Below are 24462 nucleotides of genomic sequence, written 5' to 3' on the forward strand. Positions count from 1 at the left end.
TGTTTCTCACAGAGGACTTTGTGGATTTACCGGATATCAAGAATGGAAAATTTACCAGAGGATGTAATTATTCACAGCCCAAGCCGGCGAAGTCACAACAAACGCATTACATGGGATTTATATGGAAATAATCTTACAAGCCTCTGTGAATTCATATTCATATACTATTATTACCAGAAAAAAAAGGAAAAAAAAAGAAAAGCAAAAGTATGACTTATTTTTCTAGATTCGTAATAATCACATTTAAAGATTTTCTAGATGCACTATACATGTATAAACTTCTCTCAATTATTGGATTATTGAAATTATAAGAAGCATTTTCAAAACTGTTCATTTAAAATGATTTCATTTCAAATAATCTTCTTCTATAGAGTGCATTAGTCCCGCTCACTATTTCAGCAGCGTTGATTCTGGAAGTATTTCTTCCATTCATTTTACCCATAAGGATTTCATTTATTTTAAGTATTTGTTAAAGTATATTAAGCCATGAACCAGCTACGAGGTTAATCACAACATTAAAATATTTGATTTGAAGCAAGTATTTGAAAATGAGACAAAAAGACAAAAGGTACAAGACTGTACTTAGCTGTAGTGAGAGAGAAAAAAACCTACAATGCTGTGAACCATTGAAAAAGACAATAAACTTAAAAATGGAGGAGAAATATAAAACTATTCATTTAAGGTTGGTTGAATAAACAGAAACAATATATTTTAAGTTCAGTGCTATTTGCTCACTGCGACTCTCTGATGTGTGGAATTTTCTGTACAGCATCATGGGTAATGTAGTTTTTCACCAGGGATTCGATAATTAAACATGATTATTTAAAGTATACTAGTTGAAATAATGCGACCTGAAGGCTTCAACAAAAGCATATATCATTGATTAACAACCTTGGCACTCACAGTAGGTCTGTCTTTAATACGTTATTGTTAAAAATCAATTTCCTTATGGAGAAAACGAACTGCATTTTTACTTCTGGAACCCGACTATTGCACTCTATTACAACTACATTTACATTTATGCATTTAGCAGACGCTTTTATCCAAAGCAACTTACATTGCATTCAAGTTACAGTTTTTACATTTTATCAGCTCTTGCTTTCCCTGGGAATCGAACCCATGACCTTGGCGTTGCTAGCGCCATTCTCTACTATTTGAGCTACAGGAAAGCCTACAAGCATAATCATGGAAACAACAGTGAACGTTCACCTTTCTGTGACAGGAAGTCATGTGATACAATCATCATAAAGCTGCGCTCACACAAGATTATGATGAACACTGATCTGCAATATAGAAAAATATACATTTTTGGCCAATACAGGATCTAAATGTCTCTGTAAATGAGCTGTTGGTGCAATATAAAATAGCAAGCTGTTACAGGAAAGTACATTACATTTCTATTTGAATGTTTTCAATTTATTTTGTATTTATTTTTACATAATCCCTAGAGTGTGACATCACATCCTGTCTGTGACCGCACTCTCTACACCTGCACTGAACACTCAAACAATGTTCCTGTTTTGAAAATGAAGAGGAACTTCAGAGCAAATAAGATAACGGAGTGTGTGTGGCACGGGGTGTGTGTGGCACGGGTCGGAGAGTGTAATGAGAGCAGCTCAGTTTGTCTTCAGCGTTCAGAAAAACTGTCCAGAATGGAGAGAAATGTAGAAATTGTGTGACACGTTCAAGAGATACTTCAAAAGAGAAATAGAAATGATAGATTGCATAAAGAAAATGAAGTGAAAAATGAAAAGGCTGTCAGAACCTATTTTTTACGAAATTGTTATTTATAACAACAGATTTTACCCAGAATTCTCATTAGCTTAATTAATACATTCATTCTGAACAAATTAATCGAATTATATCTAATAATACACATACATATATATGTGTGTGTGTGTGTGTGTGTGTGTGTGTGTGTATGTATGTATGTATGTATATATATATATATATATATATATATAGAGAGAGAGAGAGAGAGAGAGAGAGAGAGAGATTATTATTTCGACACAAATTCAATTATTATTAATAGTTATGAAATTATATTATTAATATTACTAAGAATATTCAGTAACTTAATCATTTTTATTATTTATAATATATATATATATATATATATATATATATATATATATATATATATATATATATATATATATATATATATATATATATATATCTATCTATCTATCTATCTATCTATATATCTATATATCTATATCTATATATATCTATCTATCTATCTATCTATCTATATATATATATATACATACATATACACACACACACACACACTTTTTATATCTTTTTTCAACAATAAAATAATAAATAATGAAAAGTCATTTATATGCATTGCCGTAATGAGTATTGCAGGGGAAAATATGTTTGATTGTAAATTAAAAATTCTTGAAAATAAGAATTTGAACATTCTTGAACTTAAGCTAAATAAAAGTTTTTTTTAACCTTGATAGAGTGAATAATACATATCTCTGTCATTAAAATGTACTCATATAGCCAAATAGAGAGAAAGATGAAGAAAAAAAGGATAAAAATGAGAGTCCAATACAGCCTCGTGTCATTTTTACGTCAAGCACTGCTAACATCTCTCAGCTTTAGCTGACACACCGACAGTCTATAGGGAGAAAACGCCTCGTTCTTCTCACGTACCGCCATCTGCATGATTTGCTACAGTACCACGGCACCTGGAAACGCCAAACACACATCTCAGATACATTAATGAGTTGTTCGGTCTGAAAATCACATCCCTTTTAAGTGATCAAAATATCTAGCAAAACAGGGTTAAAATCATCTCCAACGATACTGATCTCAGCCCACAGAATGACATCACAAAAGCATAGCATTCTGGGAATGTGACAGCAGAGGCCAAAAACAGCAGAAAAAAGGGAAAATAGGTTCTGCAGCCAAAGTCTTTTAAAAAGGGCAAAACACTCCACTTGACTGACAAAAGAGCCACAGCATTCCACTGAATTCGCTCTCCATTTCGGCAACTTCAGAAACACAATTCAAGCTCCTCTCGTTTCACAACAGTTGTGATTCTCAATAGCTCTACTGTAGCCTATGATTAGATGTTTTCTGTTCCTTATAAAAAGTGCAATTGATTTATTATGTGCAATATTGTGTATTTTATACAGTTTTTAAAACTATTTACTATACAAAATAAACCTTGAAAAAATACAAAGAGTGGCTCTGAGTCTGTTTGATGCTTCATCGCACTCACTTCTAAAATGCATTTTAAAGCTTTTTTTAATCCATTGGCATGTAAAAAAAATTAATTAATAAAAATGACAAATAGATACAAATAAATACTTATATATATCATTTTATTTAAAGCAAAATTTGTATTTGGAGTAGAAACAAATTATTAATTAATATTACATATGATACACCACTGTCCATTTATCCACTTTTATGAGGGAAGAAAGAAACTATTTAATTCATAAATCACTGCAACTGAGGTAAATAAATCAGAGGTTGCTGACATTAACCAAGCTCGACTGGCCAGAAAGGGGAAAAAACACTCCAAAACTTTTCAATGTTGGTCTCACATCAGGATTGTGTAATGTTGTATTTCACTGGAAGTTTGGTTTTTGATCCACGGACCCTACTGTTGCATTGCAGATGCTAATTGCTGGAATGTAATTATGTGAGAAAAGTAGCTTTTGATTCTAAAGGAAGTGAGATCTGTTCCCCGTCAGGTTCACCATCCTTCCACCCAGATTACACTGGATAATAATAAACCCACTGCAGCAATCCAGAAGCAGCAGGGAGAAAATAAATAAATCAATATAAAAATACAGACCCCATGACTACGATTCACTCCAGATGGCAACAGTAAGTTCATGGGATTGATTCTGTGGAAATACTTAATATTAGTACAAAGCCTGATGTGAGAATCAAGATAACAGTGATGAGAAAAAAATCAGTTTAAAAAAAATAAAAAAATAAAAAATATATATATATATAAGCAATAAAAGTAAGTAAAGAAAAAGAGAAATGGAATGGAAAAAAGCCTATGTGGACATTGAATTTATTAGATAAAATAGAATTTATAGTAATTTAAAAAATGACCAGGTGATTTACAGTTAACTAAAGTTATATAAATTGTTTTGAATAGGAAAAATAAGCCAATATGGATATTGATGCAATTGTGCATCCTTAATTTAAAATCAGATAAAATCAAATCAAATCAATAGAAAGACATGCATATAAATACATATATATACATACATATATATATATATATATATATATATATACATATATATATATATATATATATATATATACACCGCCCTACTAGACATTAAAGCAGTTAAAAAGCTGCATTAAGCCACTTGTTTTTACTTTTTCTTTTTTCCAATGAAATAATGTTCCTTTTCGAAGGGATCCTCAATGTATTTCTCTCCCTCACTTTCTTTCCCAGCAGCAAAGCAAAGGAGACTGAGAGTTATTAAAATTCTCCAGGTCACAATGAAGCAGTGCGTGCGTGTTTTCATGTTTATAAAGCAGGGAATTCCCATGCATGCTTGCAGCGGCAACCGTTCGGTATTTCCCATGCGAGAGAGTTTGGAAAAACTCATCTGAAAAGCACTTAAAAGGAGGACAGTCAGCAAAAACCTACAGATAGAAATAAATCGATCCGAAGAGCCTCTCTATCATCACACATGTATATTTAATGCAGAGAGAATGTGGTGAGAACGTAAATCTAGGAGGGTTTTGCTGCATTGATGCTGCAGACCGCACCTGCCGTCAGTCCTGCAATGTCAATCAAACAGAGCAGCCAATCAAAGCCTGCTTCCTTCGCCTGATCCCTCCTACTGCAGAGGAATGGGAGGAGCAAAAATACTCCAGCACAGATCCTGACAATGAGAGGAAAACCCTCCTGAATGCTATAGATGAGATTTATAAAGCTCCTGAATGCAAGACAAGCAGAGAAAAGACTAAAACACTAACATAGGAGCATAAAAACTGGAGTGATCCTCCAGATCTTGTCATCTAATCATGCAATACTCACTATATGCGCAAAATATGATGCTATAGAGTTTGTTCCGAGTGGTTTTTAGCATCTTTCTACGTACATAAGATGTCCTAGATGGTTAAACATGGCATTGTTAATGGATATTAGTTGAAAAATATAAAAATAGCTCCCTTAGGTCATTTCTGTAATTGGGTTCCTCCTTTATCCATGGGACCTTCAGATTCTTATTTCACTGTCAAAGAGTAAATACAAGCCTCTCCTCAACTACTGCATGATGAGACGTGTCTTTCGCAGTCGATAATCAAGAGACATCTGTAGGATTCAGACTTTTTGAAGTTTAAAAATAATTTTTTAACTGGACTTGCTTTACTGTAAGTGAACATATGCAAGCAGGATGTGTGTGTGTGTGCTGCTGATCAGTCTCATTTAAATTCTACACTCACATCCAGCAAAACCACCGAGAAAAGTTAATGCATAAATCTGAATCCAAGCAACAGAGCCCTGACGAACAAGGTCAGGGTGAGAGAGCCGCCCACAGAGAGCAAACGTGCACACACAGACACACACACACACGCACACACACACACGCAAACTCTAAATGTACTATCAATCTACACAATCCAACAGAATCTGCAGAACATGCATTTTTAAACATGCTAATACATAAAAGACATGGCTTCAATCACAAGGATATAATAATTCTAAGACCTTCGAATATTGACATACAGCATTAAATAATGATGTCTGCATAATTAAAAAGCAGGGGCTGGGATTTTGCTTTTTTTCCCTTTGGTGATGCTGTAAAATGGCATAAATTGAAGGGCTTTCATGATTTGTCGAGCAACATTGTCAATCTATTTATAGCCAAATAAATCCAAATTTGGTTGAATTTAAACCCTTTTAATCAAGAATTAGTTAGGGCTGTGCAAATAATCGAATGTGATGATCATGCGCATCTAGTCAGTAAAGCCGGTTCTGTGATTAGTAGTTAATATCCTTCACGTTTTCAGATGGAGCGGCATTTAATACACAGAGCCGTAATTCGCTGACAAGCTACGCAATATCGCATTTAAAAACGAATGCGATTAATCTGCAATTTTGAACGCGATATTGCGTAGCTTGTCAGCGAACTACAGCTCTGTGTGTTAAATGCCGCTCCATCTGAAAGCACGTGAAGGGTTAGGACATTCACTTATATACAAATTACAAAAATCATGTACAGGACTTTTACTGATGATGCAAAAGAATCAAAGATTCGATTCAATGAAACTGAATCGATTGACAGAAGAGACATTAAGGAGCCGTTTACACAACGTTTTCAGCCAAAAACGGGAAACTTTTAATGCGCTTTGCCTGTTTGTTTAGACGGCAACTGCATTTTGGGGACTTAAAACACATTTTTGAAAATGCATTTCAAAGTGCAAGTTTTTGAAAACTTTTTTGAAAACTTTTTTTCTGGGTTAATTCGAATAAAAATACATTTAATTTAAATTCAAATAATGGTCAAAATAAAAACACACACACCACACACAATATATTGTATGTGTATGTATATAATTTCAATATTCTCAACTTATTTTCCAACTTTCATGGTCTGTCTTTGGTGCTTTTGCATCATTTTCAACACTTGAAAGCTCTATTCTTCAATATCTATAATTGCATAAAGGGTTTGGAGTGAAATGAAGACTAGTAAAGGATGAGAAAATATTCATTTTTGGTGCACTATTCCTTTAAACACAGAGGCGCACAGAGGGCGAGGAAGAGAGATGTTTAGCATGCATATGGAGAGATGTGGCTGTAAAAGTCAAGGACGGCCACTATCAGCATCTCTGCACTGGTGGCAGCCTGAAGCTCTCTGACTAAACTATCGCCTAACACCTGATCTCAGATCAACTCGGACAGGATGAAGATGAACAACAGCAAACGAAAGCAATGTGTGCTTCTGTAATCACTGGAGCTGTAAATGCAGTGCCAAAAGATGCTGCATATTCCCACCATCTGCTCAAAATCAAATCAACACTAACAAACCAACGGCGATCAAAACACTGAGAAATATTTACACCGCTCACAAATGCACTGGCTCAACCAATGGCGTGAGTTTGGGGACAGGGCTAGGAGTTTCCCGACCAATGAGGGAGAGAGTGTTTGGAAAACCTGTTTGAAAACAGATATTATTCACAGAAACAGCACACTTTAATGTGTTAATGTGTGCCTCAATGTGTTATTTTTCTGTCCAGACCACAAAAACAAGGATTAGGTTGGATATGCCAAAAAAAAGTCAGATTTTTGCTGCCTGTCTGAACAAAGCCCGGCTGAGAGCATGTGTGTGTGTGTTTGTGGAGCTATCTGAGGATTGCAGACAGCAGCCCGATCGCACTGCTGTGGTAGAACACACAGTTACTAATCACAGACATAGGAAACCCAAAAACTCAGCACATCCCAGAGGAACAGCCCTGTGACTGAGAGAAGTGCTTACTATGAGATGAGAGTCTCGGCCCATGGAGATCACTGTCCTGTTTACCGTCCTCAGCAGCTTCTCCATGATGATCTGGACGTGCCACTGCGTCGGGCCCTACAACCACAAATAAATCATTTATCCACACAAGACAACATTTTCAAAACAAACAGCAAGTTTCAAGAAGTTATTCACCATTAATCAGGAATCGCAATATAATATATGATTTAAATGAAGGTGCATGAACGATAATCTTATCCTTGCTGATATAGGCCTAAGTAATGAGCGACTGAAATCAGTAGTTAAAATACATGGTGTCTATTTAAGAAAACAACCATCACATCTTGGAAATGGATGCCAGGAAAATGTCAAACAAAAGTTTATCTTGGATTATCTAGGATAGAAATAATGCCTCATTAACATCATCAGGAATAAAATGATATATTCTTAATAATTAGGGCTGTCAATTTAGGCCATGCTAATGTGAGGGATGACCATGTGTTTAGAAATTAAATCACTTTTAAATTGTCTATTCAATGACTTCCTCATTTGGCACAAAGTGTAAAATTAAAGAAATTTATTAAATGTATTTAATTTATTAAAATTAGTACATTTTCTCATTAGGGGAAAATATGTGACCCTGGAGCACAAAACCAGTCTTAAGTCACTGGGGTATATTTGTAGTAATAGCCAAAAATACACTGTATGGGTCAAAATTATTGATTTTTCTTTTATGACACAAATCATTAGGATATTAAGTAAAGATCATGTTCCATGAAGACATTTTGTAAATGTCCTACTGTAAATATATTAAAACTTAATTTTTGATTAGTAATATGCATTGCTAAGAACTTCATTTGGACAACTTTTAAGGCAATTTTCTCAATATTTTGATTTTTTGCACCCTTAGATTCCAGATTTTCAAATAATTGTATCTCGGCCAAATATTGTCCTATCATAACAAACCATACATCAATGAAATGCTTATTTATTCAGCTTTTTTTATTATTCAAAATCGAAAACCTCATGACTGGTTTTGTGGTCCAGGGTCACATATATATATATTTTTAATAAATACATAATTACTGCTGTCAGTTTAAGACGTGTTCATGCAAGACATGACCTTATGTTTATAAAATAAATAATATTTTAAATTTTAAGGCATTTTTAAATGCATTAATTCAGTAATTTGACGACAATAAACTCTTTGAATTATCATAATTTTCAGTAGATTTTCTCACCAAATAATGATACATGCAATTATTCAGGATTCATTTGATTTATTAAAATAGCAAGTGAGTGAGCGAGTGAGCAAGTGAATGAATGAATGAAATCAAATCAAATCAAATCAATCACACAAATGAACGAAAGAAAATTAATGGTCAGTATGAAATATTTATGGGCAGTAAATCGTGTTTTCTATTCAATATTGATTAATGCCTATCATAAAATATACAAATTATATTTGAAATATCTTTTGAATATTGGTGTTAATAATTGTATTGAAGTGAGTCAGTGCTGCGGGGAATCAGTGTGATCACGGTCTAACGCTGCTGGAGTCATGTTTACTAGGCAAGGACAGATATACTGAATTAGTAAGCACAGTAAAGAGATTTCTTCAAATTTCACCGGTGTAAAAGCAAACTGCATCAGATCCATCGCTGCGAGCTGTCTCTCTGTGTGTGTGTGTGTGTGTGTGAGAGAGAGAAAGTGAGTGAGTGTGTGTGTTTGTTAGAGGGGACCCTGATACACTCACGGCAGATCGTCAATTATTTAACAAGCTTTTCCAAGGTCCTCGTCAAAGGATGCTGCTGATCTCCAACCAGAGAGGAGAGTAAGAGAAAGAGAGCTCTGTGCTCGACTGTGACGTTTGTAGTATGCAACACACACTCACACACTCAATTATCAAGCATATACACACACACAAATAACGGTTTAAAGGATCCTACATCCACAACACCAGGAAGTGAGGAAATCAGTGACGTCTATTCATCCACGTGTAAAGCAGCATAATGTTAGTGTCTTCTAGACACTAATATAGTTTTTATTAATATTAATTACTTTTTATTTGTCTAATTTAATTTAAATTCATTTTAGTAATTTTGTTGTTGTTTTTATTAAATTTATTCATTTTAGTACATTTCATTTTTAATATTTTCTGCTTTTCTATTCATTTAAGTTGAAGTTTATTCACTTTGTTATGTTTTTGTCATTATAATAGTTACATTTTTTAATGTCTATACAGTTTATATCATTTTTTATTTCGGTTTTAGTTATTTTAGTACATTTCATTTTTAAATCCTCTGCTTTCATTTTATATATTTTATTATTTATAGTCTATTATTTTTTTTAAGTCTATATAGTTGTTTTCCTTTCAGTTTTTGTTTGAGTTATTTTAGTACATCAAGATAAACTAAATGAAAATGAGAAATACTGGCCTGGAAACTAGCTGAAATAAAATACATGTAGGTTTTTAAATCAGGTTTTTTTTTTTTTTTTTACATTTCGTTAAGTTAACCCATAATAACCCTGGTGTAAAGATGGGAACAAAGAACCAAAGTAAAGGCAAGAGAGTTTAATGCACCGTTTACTGTGGAGTATTTCATTACTCTATTCAAAACCACTCAATATACTAAATGCACCTGCCTAAAATACTGTATGCAAATGAGGTTGTTTAAAAATGCACTTATTCTAAAAGTAGTGCTAAAGGACATTTAATTTAACACAGATGGTATGGAAGTTTTCTATTGATCATGACGGCAGTAATTGATCAAATGACGGAGAAGAGAGCAGCGAGTCTGGATATCTGCCCGGTTAAAACACAGTTGAGTGCCGTAGAAGCCAATTAACAGTCAGAACGTGAGCCAAAAATTAACTAACTGTAATTAAATAAACTCACTCTGAGCAGGTCACATACAGGTCACAAATGTTGAAGGATGTGACATGGGATAAACACAGATTTGCCTTTCAGTGAATACTTTTTGGGGGTGAACTACTGCTTTAAGAAGCAGAGAGCTCTGTGTGTGTGTGTTTCTCACCACGTCCTTCCTGTAAAGCACCTCCAGGATGTTGCTGAGCAGTTGGCAGCAGGAGTCCAGCTCCTCATGATTCTCCAGGTGAAGTTTGAGCTGCTCTGTCATCAAAGGCAACAGGATCTCTCTACAGTCTACACACACACAGAGACACACACACACACACACACACACAGACACGCACAGCAGGTGAAATAATCTCTTTACACCCTGAAGTGAGCAAACCCGCAGACATGAAATATAAAATATATCAGCCTACTAGCCAACCTGTTTTTTAAAGCAATACATAATTAACTACCGACCACATTGAAAACATGAAAATCAATTTTTCTTAAAACCACAAAATGTAGTTTGATTTAAAATCAATCTAAACAAATAAATGACATTACATAAAATAAACAAGTAATATTTAGTCTTCTGCACTACAAATGAGTTCATCATGAAAATTTATATTTAATTATGATAATTTATATCATATAAAAGATTTGTAAATTATGATTTAAAAAAAAAAAGATTATTTTTTATTAAAACTTCTAAATAAATAAAAATAGTAAAAATTCCTCAACTAAACATCTCTATCCTTGCAGAAGATCGCAAACGCTCTCTCTCTCGGTCTCTCTCTCACACACACGAAAGTGACATCTGCTCCATAACTACAGGGGAAGAAATCAAATAAATGCCATACAATCAATAAAACAGGAAGTGGGCGTGGCACAATCAGCGTGGGAGGCGGGGCAAGTGTGTGTGTGAGAGCTGAATCAATGTAAATCTGTTTTTCTTCAATGAGGAGTCATTACTGGAGCAAACACACACACAGCATCTCCCGCTGGCCTTCCTGAAAGCTCATTTATCATGCTGTTCAGACCAGTTTAAACTCTCACAAATAAATCCACACTATCCTTTTACGACCGCATGCACAATACGCTTATGCATTAAATAACTGACCTGCCCGTGAACTCTGAGACGGCACTTTATCAGGCAGAATTAAAATCAGGGTCACAGCAGAATAAATCACAGCGTCTGACATCAGCAGCGAGCCGGCTTTCCTCAAATGAGGCCTGACTTCTGCTTTCATTCATTTTACTCAACAAAGACAAACTTTGCACAAGTTATTCTAGGACAGAAGTCTGATATTCCCAGGACACGTCAACAAACGCACATCTACAAGCAACGCCAACAAACACAGCCATTTATTTCAATAGAATTCTTGTAATCTAGATGGTTTTTAATGCATCGACTAGTAAAGCAAAGTGCTGGCAATCTCAAGGTCATGAGTTTAACTCACAGAAAACCCAAATGCTTATAAGAAATTTTATATATCTGCCAAATTAAAACATTTTAAAGAAAAAGCTGAACAAAAAGTCTAGACGGCTCTGATGCACACTGCAAATAAAAAAGGAAAAAGCAGTTTCAAAATTGGCTTCAATCTGACTGAATGTCTTTAAAGCAATTTTCAAGAGTTGGTGCACAAGCTTTTTAAAGTCTGCTGAGCAAAAAAAAAAAAAAGGACAAAGCTGAAACCATGCACATTTCAGAGAGACAACTAATTGTTGAATTTTAAGTTTCTACATTTATGGTTTTCCTGGTTTTTATGCAGAGATATGTTAATAATGCATATATGACCTGCTAGAATATTTGATTCTGATCATGATAATCTGTGGTCAAATGCTTCCCACATTCTCTCTTTTCATGCATTATAAACGAATTTAAACAGAAACGTCAACTGCTTATTACTATTATCATTATTATTTTTTCTTTTTATGTGGAAATAAACTGCATCATTTTTTCAGTGAGTTATCACTGTTGAATTGTGGCATGAAGGATTTTACATTTAATGGTCTCTAAATATCACAATATATAAATAAAAAGAAAACAAACAAATATAAAAAAAAAGATAAATAAATGCATAAACATTGAAATATAAATGCATAAAGAAAAAAAAAATTAAAAGTAAAACAAATATAAATCCATAAATGAAAAATTTAATACAAACGAATAAACAAATGCATAAAAATAAATAAATAAATAAATAAATAATTGCATAAATGAATTAATCAATTGTTAGTACAAAGGCATGGTCACTGTGAAGGAACTAAATGCAAAGATCAATCTGCAGTGATAGATCTCTTTCATAAGAGCAGAATTTCCTTTGTTACCGTCATAAAATGCAAAAGAGGAATCGACAGACGCCGTTTTAAAACTCCTGTTCAGTCGGATAGAAAAGATCAGTGAGTATTAAAAGTAGAAAAAGTGTTTTTAAAGCAATGCATTTACAGCCTTTCAGATGAACGTTGATGGTACTCAGTCGCATTACACAGCTAAAAACATTCATCTAGCGTCTGAGAGTTTATAGAGGGAAAATGGGTTACAGGAGACACGGCGAGACTGACCCAAACCTCAGTGAGCAGCTTTACTCAGACTGAAACTTTGACTACAGAACCACTGGCTCCTGTAATTAAAGATTCAGCAGACAAATCACTTCTTTACTTTGCATTCGATAAAGACGGCCATTTAGAAGCACAGTCATCCTCGTTTTCAGTTTTGTGTCTGACTTATAGTAGGATATTTCAGTTGTTGAAAATGCATATGAAGACGCATCAAATTCTGAAAATATTCTGTATCATAAGAAAGCCGGATTAAGGGCTCTAATGTTTGGAACGGCTTTCACGCAAGCGCAACGGAGCCTTAAAATACCATCTAGGTAGGCAGCACACTAGGTTTCGGAACAGACTGAGGCTAGAAAGTGAGAGAGAGACCAAAAAAGAAAGAGAAAAGCATTGAATCTTCATCTTCAGGGGACCAAATTAAAATGGTAAAGCCAGGGAAAAAGTTTAAATACATGATGCATCGTGGTTATTACTTACTGTAACAAATTAAGTAAATATTATATAAATAAAAATAATAAAAAAAAACAATAAAATAACGCATGCATAAATATTCAAATAAATAAATACATGTATAAACAATAAGTGCATCCATATATAAACAAATAAATAAAGGCTTTATGTAATAAGTCAAAAGGCCCAGTCTTTGTGAATTGGAGGATGATGAAGCCAATCATCAGTCTATGTTTACTGGAGCACAGGCTTTATGTGGTCCATGATTTCACATTGACGTTTGGCACCAATTTAAAGTCTACATTTTACATTTTCTGAAGAAAAATGTGAGTGGTGCTTGAGCTTTGTTCAGATCGGAAACCACAAGGATGAGTGTTAGTAATAGCCATGCTCGTCTTGAAAAACAACCATTAAAACTGCATATTAATATGCTGTCAAACAGAATTCAGAAATTAACTTCAAAATAACGCTCATTAGACAGAAACAAAATGTGAAATATTCTGGAAAAACGTCATTTGCGCGAGTGAACAATCAATGAAATTTACATTAGATAAATCTGTTTAGAATAATTGGAAGTTGACAAATCTGTGCTGAAGTGCCATGAACCACACACACACACACACACACACACACACACACACGCATTACTCAGAAAAACAACAAGAAGTGACACCAGCCATGAGAGCTCAACACATTTGTTCAGGTTAGACAGGCCCATTTGTGGGTAATTTATTCCAGTGGATCTGTTGGCACTGGAAAGCACGTTCTGGAGAAATCAGCGGCCGCAAACACACTCTGAGACAAGCCGTCCTTCAGTGAGACACGGCAAAAAGATCTACAGCTCAACAACTTCTCAAATCTCATTTTCCACTACTACTGGTGCCAAAAACACTGGCCATAGTTTGAAAGACCAGCGGCAGCTTTCAAAAGCACTGCGACAGAGGTCTGAATAAATGATAAACTCTACAAACAAAAAAAGCTAAAGAAGTCAGTCAACTAGATAACATTATTTAACCAGCTATCAAAAATATGATCGCTGGTCAAATCTTTATATTATATTATATATTACATATTAGATTACATTCCAAAAACAGTAATAATTAAAAAAATAAAATAAAATAAAGTCATCCAGGTCATTTAAAGTTAACTAAATGACTTATTTAGTAAGGTCTGAACTGGAAAAATGAGCTCATGTAGACATTGATGTAAAAAAATAGAATAAAATATAAAATGTAGAATTATAAATTATGTATATGTATATATAAAAGCCAGGTCATTAAAGCTTGACAAATCTTCATAATACAATACAATGCAATGCAATATAATATAAAATATTGCTGTATATGAGAACTCTCCCACCAAAAATAATAACCAACAAAATTATAATTTAACAAACAAAAATTATTATATTATATATAAATATATAAAATATTCATATTTCATAGATGGTGTCCAATCTCTAACTTTGTTAAATTAATTTCATTTGATAATACATACATATCTAATGTACCAAATGCTTGTGGATTATTTACCAAATAATCAGATTACTTATACTTTGAAATGAATCAAAGTATTTATTGGTCTCATTTATTAAATCCTGATTTCTTTATGGCGTTCCTTACGAGAGCGAGAGAGACTGAAGCGCATGAGACAGCACATGAATGCGTGATTTAATTAAGTCAGAACAGGAGACACATCCACAGATAATTACTGCTGAATGACGTGCATCTACTTACAATCTACCCGCAGAGCTGCCATATGTCAGTGCTTTAACACCACACACACACACACACACACACACTCCATGCTTTCACATTGCATCATTCATGCCATTCCCAAACATTCATAAGAATTACCTGGATTTCTGCAAGAAATGTCCCAATACAGAACTTTCTTCAGACAACTGCATCATAATAACAGTAGATAAAGCAATTATATGCGCTTCTTAAATATGACATCAATATGATACAATAAAGTGATTCTTAACTAGTAGGTTGCGACACAAAAATGAGTGGAAGGTCTGTTTTAAGGGGTTGCAATCAGCAGATAAAAACCATTAAAAAAATTAAAAACAAATCCCACCCATTTCAATTTAAACTTTTTGAGGATTACCAAATTGGTTGTACAAGTAATTTCAACTTTATATTAAACTTACTCTAAATATCAAGTTGAATCTCAAGTAACTTATAAAAAATGTAAATTGAAAATTCTCAACTTATTTTGATGAGTTAATGTAAAAACATAGGTTGCCATAAGTTGCTCACTGATCATATTTTTAGTAACACTTTTTAATGACTCTTTTGTCTGATTAAATGTTCTTATTCATGCTAAAACCTATTGAGGATTAAATAAAATACCAATTTCTAATGGGCAGGTCAAGTTAAAAAGCATCTATCACTGCACTGTAAACATAAGGCCTCATATTTTGCCCATTAATAACATCAGAAGAGATGCATTTCCACAAAACACACCAATGTTCAGACAGTGACCTTTAGAGAACGTGTGTGTGTGTGTGTGTGTGTGTGTGTACGTACCGTGCTGAGTAAATAGGTCGCTGTGGACGATGTCAATCATGCAGTTCAACTTCTGCTTCATCAGACGCCCCAGAGGAACTTTGAGAATAAACTCACTGAACAGCTTACTAGAGAGAGAGAGAGAGAGAGAGAGAGAGAGAGAGAGAGAGAGAGAGGAGGTTCAGCACCACTTTTAACTGCACCGCCAGAACTTAGTTACCACTTACAGGTGTGTGTGTGTGTGTGTGTTTGTAACACTCCTCTTCTCATCTTCATTTGCTGTTGAAGTGACAGCTCATTTCTAAAACATGCTAAGTGCTGTGGGCTATACCTCTCTGTCCTCATCTCAACACACACACACACACACACACACACACTGGAGCCCAGGGCACAACAGGAGAGCAGCGGCTCTTTTTGTGGAAAGAACTGGCACTTGAAGAAAGCGGGATGAGAGAGGTCTGGCAGATGAAGACAGAATTCAGAGATGCCTCATTCAGTGTTTGTTTGGTCTCTGTGTGTGTGTGTGTGTGTGTGTATGTTTGTTTGTGTGTGTGTGTGTGTGTGTGTGTGTGTGTTGGACCCACGACCTCTCTGCTGAGCAAACACACTTCTGTAATAATGAACTCTGAGCAAACTGTGCGATGCTAACGTGGTGTGTGCTTACCAGGCCTCTAGTAATTTTTCTGTCCTCAGTGACAGCGAAAAGTGCAAAACATTTCCTGAAGTAGTTTTCCTGAACTGGCTCTTCCATCATTGGTCATTCAAACAAAAGTCCCATCCCAAACTCATGCTATTGCTCAGGATGCTCAACAAACAGATTCATGTTCTACTAGAGGTAGAGAATCAGGGTGAATCAATGACTTCCTTACTCTTCTCTCTGCATATTATTAAACTGTGAAAATTAGGGGTGAAACGGTTCTCGGTGAAATAATCAAACCGTACGGTTCTCCACACACGGTTAACATGCACTAGGACCGCGGTTCATCTGACAACGCATCTGTAATATTATTTGTTATAAATAAAACATAAAACAAACAGGGTTTGGCTAATGCATGCTTCTGTTGATGGATGCGAATTCTGGCTTCTCAATACATTACAACAGCGATGAAAAAAAATAAAACGTGAACAAACCGAGAGAGTGTAAAGGCCAGGTTTTCTATCTGGTAGTGAAGAGAAACGCAGGAGACTGCAGAGACACAGGAGGGGATGAAATCCTCTTAACCCCAGCAAACTCTTCAACACTGAGAGAGAACCAGCAGGATTAAAGAACAAGGGATGAAGAGAAGAACAGAACAGAACGAGACTTCGCAGAGAGAATTACAGCGAGAGGCTACTTCAGGACACACATGAATCTCAACACTCAAGAGTTTCTCCAGAACATCTGAGTCCAACCAGCACTAAACTAATCCACCATCAGCTACAGCTGACCACTAGTTCACAGATAACTACTTTATATGCAGAAACATCACTTACACAACAAGAACACAAATTATTCAGGGACTCTAACAAGAATCCCGCTGCTTCAAAATGCCTTGTGAAAATGTCACGTCTAGGACAATTGGTTTGGTGAGGAAAGGCCGTCGTCAGCTAAACTCCTGAGACGCAGCAGGATTCATGCCATCATCTCTGACCGTGTGTGTGTGTGTGTAGTAAATTTAGCCATCACAAGAGCGGTGTAAATCCATTATAATGCCACTCAGGGAGGAACGCATTATCCAGACCAGCAGACGGGATGGGCGAGTGACTGCCACGTCTCCACGGCAACGGGATCACTTTGCACGGATTGTGTTTTGAATCTAAAGCGTGTGAGAAATACTTGAGCGGCAAAGCGATGTGGAAACGGTAATGACATACAGGCAAAACTCCATCAGGCAGAAAGATGTTAATGACAGTCAGATCTAGTGTTTGAGGAGCATCAGACTGAAGTCCACCACTCACACCTGATTTCATTAGCAGCCTCTCAGAGTCACTTAGAGAGAGACAGACACACAGGAGCAGATGAAATCCATGAGGAGAGACGGATGGAATGAGGACCAGCAGCTAGAGAAACAGGATGAAATAAGAAGCAGGATGAGGAGAGAGAGACATGGGGAAAGAGAGACAGGGTGAGGATAGTCTCAGCCTCAGACGTCACGCCCACAGAACGTTGGCTAAACGTCTGATGCATATGGCACACTTATCTGGAAACGCTTCAGGAGTTTCGAAGTCATCGTCGGATTGGTTCAATTATACAGGATTTCCGGGAGACGTGCGTGTCGTGTTCTTTAGCGTTCTGTATGGAAACAAAGATGCCGTGGCGCCACACCCCCTCGCGAAAGAAGAAAGCTGTCGTGTTTACAACTGACGACGAGCGCTTGTCAGGATCAACTAAATGCTGAATTTTCAAAAGTATGTGAAAATTATAAAGTTTGTGGCATAGAAGCTTTAAAATATGTCCGGTCTGTTATTGCTGCGACATTTCCAAGCCCCTAAACATGACGCAGAACAAAAAGAAACATGATTGGTTGCTTTACCTGTCAGTCATATGGGCCTTGGCCATCCAAAGCGGCCAAAATTCCCAGACCTTCAGCCGTCAGTCTTAAGGTCTGGCTACGTGAGACTAGGGTGAGGAGAACTATATTGGATTTTGTTTGTGAGAGAGACCGCATGAGGAAAACAGAAAAATGACAAGATGAGGAGAGTGAGAGAGGCAAGGAGAGTGAGACGGGATGGGCAGGGAGACATGAGGAGAGGAAGACAGGATGAGCGACAAGATTGTTGTATGAAGAGGGATTTTTGTGTTTTCTAAATCTCAGAAAGACATTAATTGTGATAAAATAAAATTTAATTAAAAAAAGAATAGAATAAGAATAAAACCAATTATAAAATAAGAGTAATCTATAAAGTCGATACAGTTACTGGCCAGATGACAATCAAATTTCAAAAATATGAAGCAGGATGGGAAACAATATCATTTGTACTTACATTATTTCACAAAGTAATTTGTGTGTTTAAATCTTATAGACATTTCGGTAAAAAAAATTTAATTAAACAATATAAAATTAAAATACAATATAAAGTACAAATTAAAACAAACTAAACAATTAGCTGGGTAACACAAATTGCAGCTTAAAAAGATGAAGCAGGACGGGCAACGATATCATTTGATTGTGTTTATTAATTTATTTTTATTAATTTATTTCAGAAGGGATTTTTTGTGTTTCATATTATCAAATGTCATAGACATCCACTCATATGCTTATAAAAATAAAATTAACTACAATTCAAATAAAACAATGGAATGAGACAAATTAAAATAATAAAATAAACTAAATAAAACTAAAATATAAAATAATATATATATTTTTTTTATGTGTTGCTCACAACACTCCATAAACGCTGCTACAAAACACTGACTTTTCCTTAAACTCATTATTTACTTTTGTGTGTGTGTGTGTGTGTGTGTGTGTGTGTGTGTGTGTGTGTGTGTGTGTGTGTGTGTGTGTGTGTGTGTGTGTGTGTGTGTGTGTGTGTGTGTGTGTGTGTGTATGTATGTATGTATGTATGTATGTATGTATGTATGTATGTATGTATGTATATATATATATATATATATATATATATATATATATATATATATATATATATATATATATATATATATATGTGTGTGTGTGTGTGTGTGTGTATAGGGATATTCACTAAAAATATGAACAATGTCTGATAAACTCACCTGAGCTCCTTTGGATCAAAGACCAGTTTCAGGTCATTGACGATAGTTGGGACGTATTTCAGTGCAGCACCCTAGAATTCACAAAACAATATATTAGCATGATCAATGCTCTAAAAATCCTATAAAACATGCTAAATAAATTGAAAAAAAGTGGGGAAAATCTTGGGTTATTCAGCATAAAAAATAAATCATTTTAAATAATTGTGCTAATTTTGATGAATTGTGCTGTCCAAACAGGAAGAACAACGAGGAACCGGAGTGACTTCATTGTTCAAGGAACTACATGAAGGTGTCAAGAGCCTCATTTAATGATCAGCAGAGACACTACTGCTGTGATTCCCATCAGTCCATCTGCGCTCAGAGCAAATCCAGCTGTGCTGAACGGCCTGAGGAGAGCGCTGTCAATGAAAGATGACCCCCACGCAGAGAAGACACTTATAAAACAAATATTGAAATACTCTCCAACAGATGATCAATGAGTCATTAGAATGAGTGTTTCCTCCTCTAACTGCTGCTTTTAACACTTAACTTCTGACAAACACTCATCTAGAAATCTGAGCACTAACTTCCTCTCAACTAATAAATGGTACAAAGGACTCAAATGCAATGCATTGCATGAAATAAATAAATAAATGTCAACAAAGGCATAAATTCAAGAGTTTGACAGGAATCTTGTTCAAGGATCAACAACTAAGGAAAACGTCCTACTTGGCAAAACTCAACATCTTTAGCTTTAAAACCTTGTTTAAGGAAAGACTCAACTCACAGCTTCTTTATAAAACAGCTTTACTGCTATTCAGCTGATAAATGTCTGGTTTTATTCTGAAGATGTGTGAGTCCTGAGAGTTTACAGATCTGGTTTAAAGTGGCTCCTTCCTGTTTGATCCTCACCATGATGTCAAATTCTGACGTACTTTGAAATAATTTAAAAGAAAGCATCTGAATGCAGTGTGAACCAAGAGTCAACAGAGACAGTGATGGATGGGATATGAAGTTTCCCATTTGATAAACTCTCTTCCCAGCAGCCCACATCGTGTCTGATTTAACCTGAGAGTTTGCTGGGAAATGAGGTGTTGGAATTCAAGTGTTTACTAAAAAAGTGAATATCTGAGGCTGTAACTCACGTTTGATTTGATGTGTTTTGAAATTGTAACACACCAGTCAGGCCAAGAGATTTAAAGCAGTAACTACACAGAAAGTTTGTCACTTCGCTGGAATGCATCACATCGACCGCACACATTTTAGAGTCTGGATCACAGTTACACACTTTCACAGGACCGGACGAGCAACGCAAGGAAACAAAAACCTCTGGACTAGGGCTGGGAAATATGGCCAAAAATTAGTCAATATCAATAATTATCACGAAAAATGTCAAATCTTTACTTCTTTCAAGTTTAAAGCCAGACTTTTGCTCCAAAGTGAAAGTTGTAGAAACTAATTAATTTTCCTTAAAATAAATATCTAAATAAAAATATATATATTTTCTTAGTTTCTGCACTTTGAACTTTGATCAGAGCGGATAAACGTGGCGCGATTCAAATGAGTCGCGCTGTTTCGTTCTGCTTTTGGCGCATAAACATTATATCGAACTCTTCATATGGAGGAAAATTATATCACGAAAATTATCGTTAACGAATTATCGCCCAACCCTACTCTGGACTATAACAATCACTGAGAATTATTTTTATTTTAAGTTATGGCTATGAACTGATAAGATGGATAATGATGCTAATACCAAGAAATGAAATAAAATAAAATAATTAAAAAATATGCTTATAAACAACACATGCATTAATTCATATATAATAAAATGTATGTATATGATGCATGAAAAAAATATAAAACGCATAAAGTATTAAAAAGTGTCTTAAAAATAAATACATAAACTAACATTTTCCATGGAAATCACAAAAAAAAAAAAATCAACTGGTCTAAATCATCTTACACCAAATATTAGAACATTATACACAGAATTACAAACAATTAAAAACATATTTAAATTGAAATGCAGTTGGCCATACACCCCTATATATAGTTTACTGAATAAAATGAACGAATGACCGAAGGAACAAATGAACAAACGAACGAAACAGTCCAGTGACAGTCACACCATTTGTGGAGCCAATGTTGTTATGTTTAAATAATATGCTTCTTAGTTTCAACCAATGGTGTGAGTTTGGGGCGGGGCTATTTGTTGAAATGACCAATAGCGGGCTGGGGGTGTGTTTTGGAAAACAGCTGTTTTCAATTTAGTTTAACACTAGTGGTGAACAAATGACACACACAACAAAGCAGAAAAGAGAAAAACAAGCCCGACGTGCAGTAAAGACAGACCGGCACCAGCTCAAACTGTCAGACTGTTTAAATAATAAGTGTGAGGGCATGCGAACAAGATGTACTTCAAGCTGACGTGCCGTTTCACTCACGTCGTCTCTTGCTTTCCTGTTGCGACAAGACCAGCGGAGAGAAAAGCACATTCCTTCCCTTGACAGTGAATCTTATCAAGATCAATTTTTTATTTTCTGACAAAACCACTAAGATCCGGGCCAGCAGCACACCTGCATCGCTCCAGGCAGACTCACGACCCGTCCAGAGGGTCTGATGCTTTGTGTCGGCCGCTGAGCGCGTGTGTGTTAGAACAGAGGTTTGTTAATGCAAAAAAGAAGTGACAGGAAAGGTCAGTGACCAAAAAAAAAAATAAATAAATAACTGCACACAAATGGAGGAGGAGGAGCAGAGAAACAGATGGAGGAGAGAAGGACAGATAGAGTACCTTGAGGAGCAGCTAAAGATTGCGAAGCAGAGCCACAGTGGACAGAGATCAGGGGACGAGAGAGAGAGAGAGAGAGAGAGACAAGCACACTTCAACATGCATGAAAGACAGAAACATACATATTCATGTCTGACAGAAGAAACAGAGCAGCATTCTGGGAAGACGTCCTGAGATACAGAGCCTCCAGATACACATTTTGCTATTCAGTATTAACTATTCTTAGATGCACACATTTCATGTCTCTAAATGGCACATAAAAATGTATAGTTTGATTTATTTTACAGATCGGTTCCTCTTCCTGTCATTTTGATGTGCTAGCTAGCAAAACTATGCCATGTTTGACACAAACCAAGCCAAATTTCATTGGTTGTCATTTCTCATAAATGATTGAGAAGCAACAACTTTGAATATATGGGTGTGTAGATGCATTTAGGGAGGGGTTTTCAGGAGACTTTCCTCTCATAAAGCATCATATGACTTCAGGAAACATCATATGGATGTCATTTGCAGGCCTTGAATGTCTGTAAAAGAGCAGCGTGAACATTCTGAGAAACATCTCCTTGTGCGTTGCATGTGTGAAATGAAGTCACACCAGGAACAGATGTGTAAATGTTTTTGTTTGTTATCTTAATGCTCTATTAATGTAGCATTTAAACCTCCAGCTCATCAGAAACTGGCTCCTAGAGCGTTCTCACCTTCACCCCACCAGTCCCTTCAGCACTGCTGTTCATCATGGCATTAAACGAGGCGAAGAGTTTCCTCAGGGACTCCACGAAATCACTCTCGCCTTTGTTCTCATAGAGCCTGAAGGAAAACACACAAACAGCAGATGATCAGGGGATTGAGCAGCGAGAATCATTTCATCTAAATCATCAGAGAGGCAGAAGACCGCTCTACATGTGTTTGGAATGCAAATCCATGACATCAAACTAGCCGGAGCCATACTAACCCACATCAAAAACAATGTGTCAAACTCCACACACACACACACACACTCCCACCTGTTCACTGGCACTTCTAAACTAGCTCCTGATTACAGGCTGATCAGATTGATGAATTGCTCCGTAATCTAGTTTGAAGGGCAGAGAGCTGATGGGCAGTCTCGGCGCTGCTCCAAAGAGCCACACATACACCGGGAGGATTCCTGTGCTCTCGCTTTCATTAAACGCTCACCGACGGCCTTTGCTGATGCGATTAGCGCCACCTGATTTTTTGTGCTCTGGTTACGATGAGGGTCAGACATTCTCGCCCTCGTCCAGAGCGTTTACATTAGACAGGCCCTCCGTCAACACACACACTTAGTTAATGGCCCGTCAAATATACTGAAATACTCTTCACTCCAGTTGACCATTAATTATCTTGAAGTGCTTTACATCCTTTAATTACTAAAGTAAAAGGGGAGATATGATAGAATCGTATTATTTTTAATCAAAGTAAAAAATAAAAAAAACTGTTGAACTCAAAATCAATCAAAAAATAAAATTATACTTTGCAAAAATCAATCAAATCAAAAAGTCAAGAAATGCTGAGGTCATACTTAACACTAAAATCTAACAAAAAATAAGAAATGTTTTGCAAAAATAAATAAATAAAAATAAACAAACTGTGAAGAAATGCTGAAATCAAATTTAACCCCAAAAACCCAAAAATTATATTTTGCAAAAATAAATAAATAAATAAAAAAACCTGTTAAAAAAATGCTGAGGTCATATTTAACAATAAAATATAAATGTAAAATAAGTAATTGTATTTTGCAATAAATAAATAAACATCAAGAAAGATTTCATAAATAAACTTTATGTTATTTTTCACCACAAAAATTACAAAAACATGAACAAAATAATTATTGCTATAATGACAGAAAATGATAAAAGAGTGAAGCACTTTTGTAAGTATTCCACATGGTAGTATGTCTTGCAATTTATGCTCATTATAAAATAAAAACAATATTAATGAAGATGTTGAGAATTGTTTGTGTGCGCGCGTTTTGTGTATTTGTGTATAGTATAAATGTTTATTTTAAAAATGATAATTTTGATTTTTTAGTGAATGCTGGTTTAAAGGTCATCAGAATCATTTGAAGGAGAATACTGCAATAGAAAGATCCTGAGCAGGGCTGCAGTAAACACTGAAATTGATGA

At 35.4% G+C, this 24462-nt stretch overlaps 1 protein-coding gene across 2 annotated transcripts in view; it reads right to left on the reverse strand.

Moving 5' to 3' along the window:
* Positions 1–24462, reverse strand: part of LOC306858161 (dedicator of cytokinesis protein 1-like) — a 233237-nt gene that overhangs the window by 141953 nt on the left and 66822 nt on the right. For both annotated transcript variants that reach the window (XM_079398558.1, XM_079398557.1), the window contains exons 23-27: positions 23017–23125; positions 19549–19619; positions 15858–15964; positions 10493–10620; positions 7476–7571 (exon numbers count right to left, since the gene is read on the reverse strand). In XM_079398558.1, coding sequence (XP_079254684.1) covers positions 7476–7571; positions 10493–10620; positions 15858–15964; positions 19549–19619; positions 23017–23125 — 511 coding nt within the window. The remainder of the gene's footprint in view (positions 1–7475; positions 7572–10492; positions 10621–15857; positions 15965–19548; positions 19620–23016; positions 23126–24462) is intronic.

Source organism: Barbus barbus (genome assembly GCF_936440315.1).
Source record: "Barbus barbus genome assembly, chromosome: 38".
NCBI lineage: Eukaryota > Metazoa > Chordata > Actinopteri > Cypriniformes > Cyprinidae > Barbus > Barbus barbus.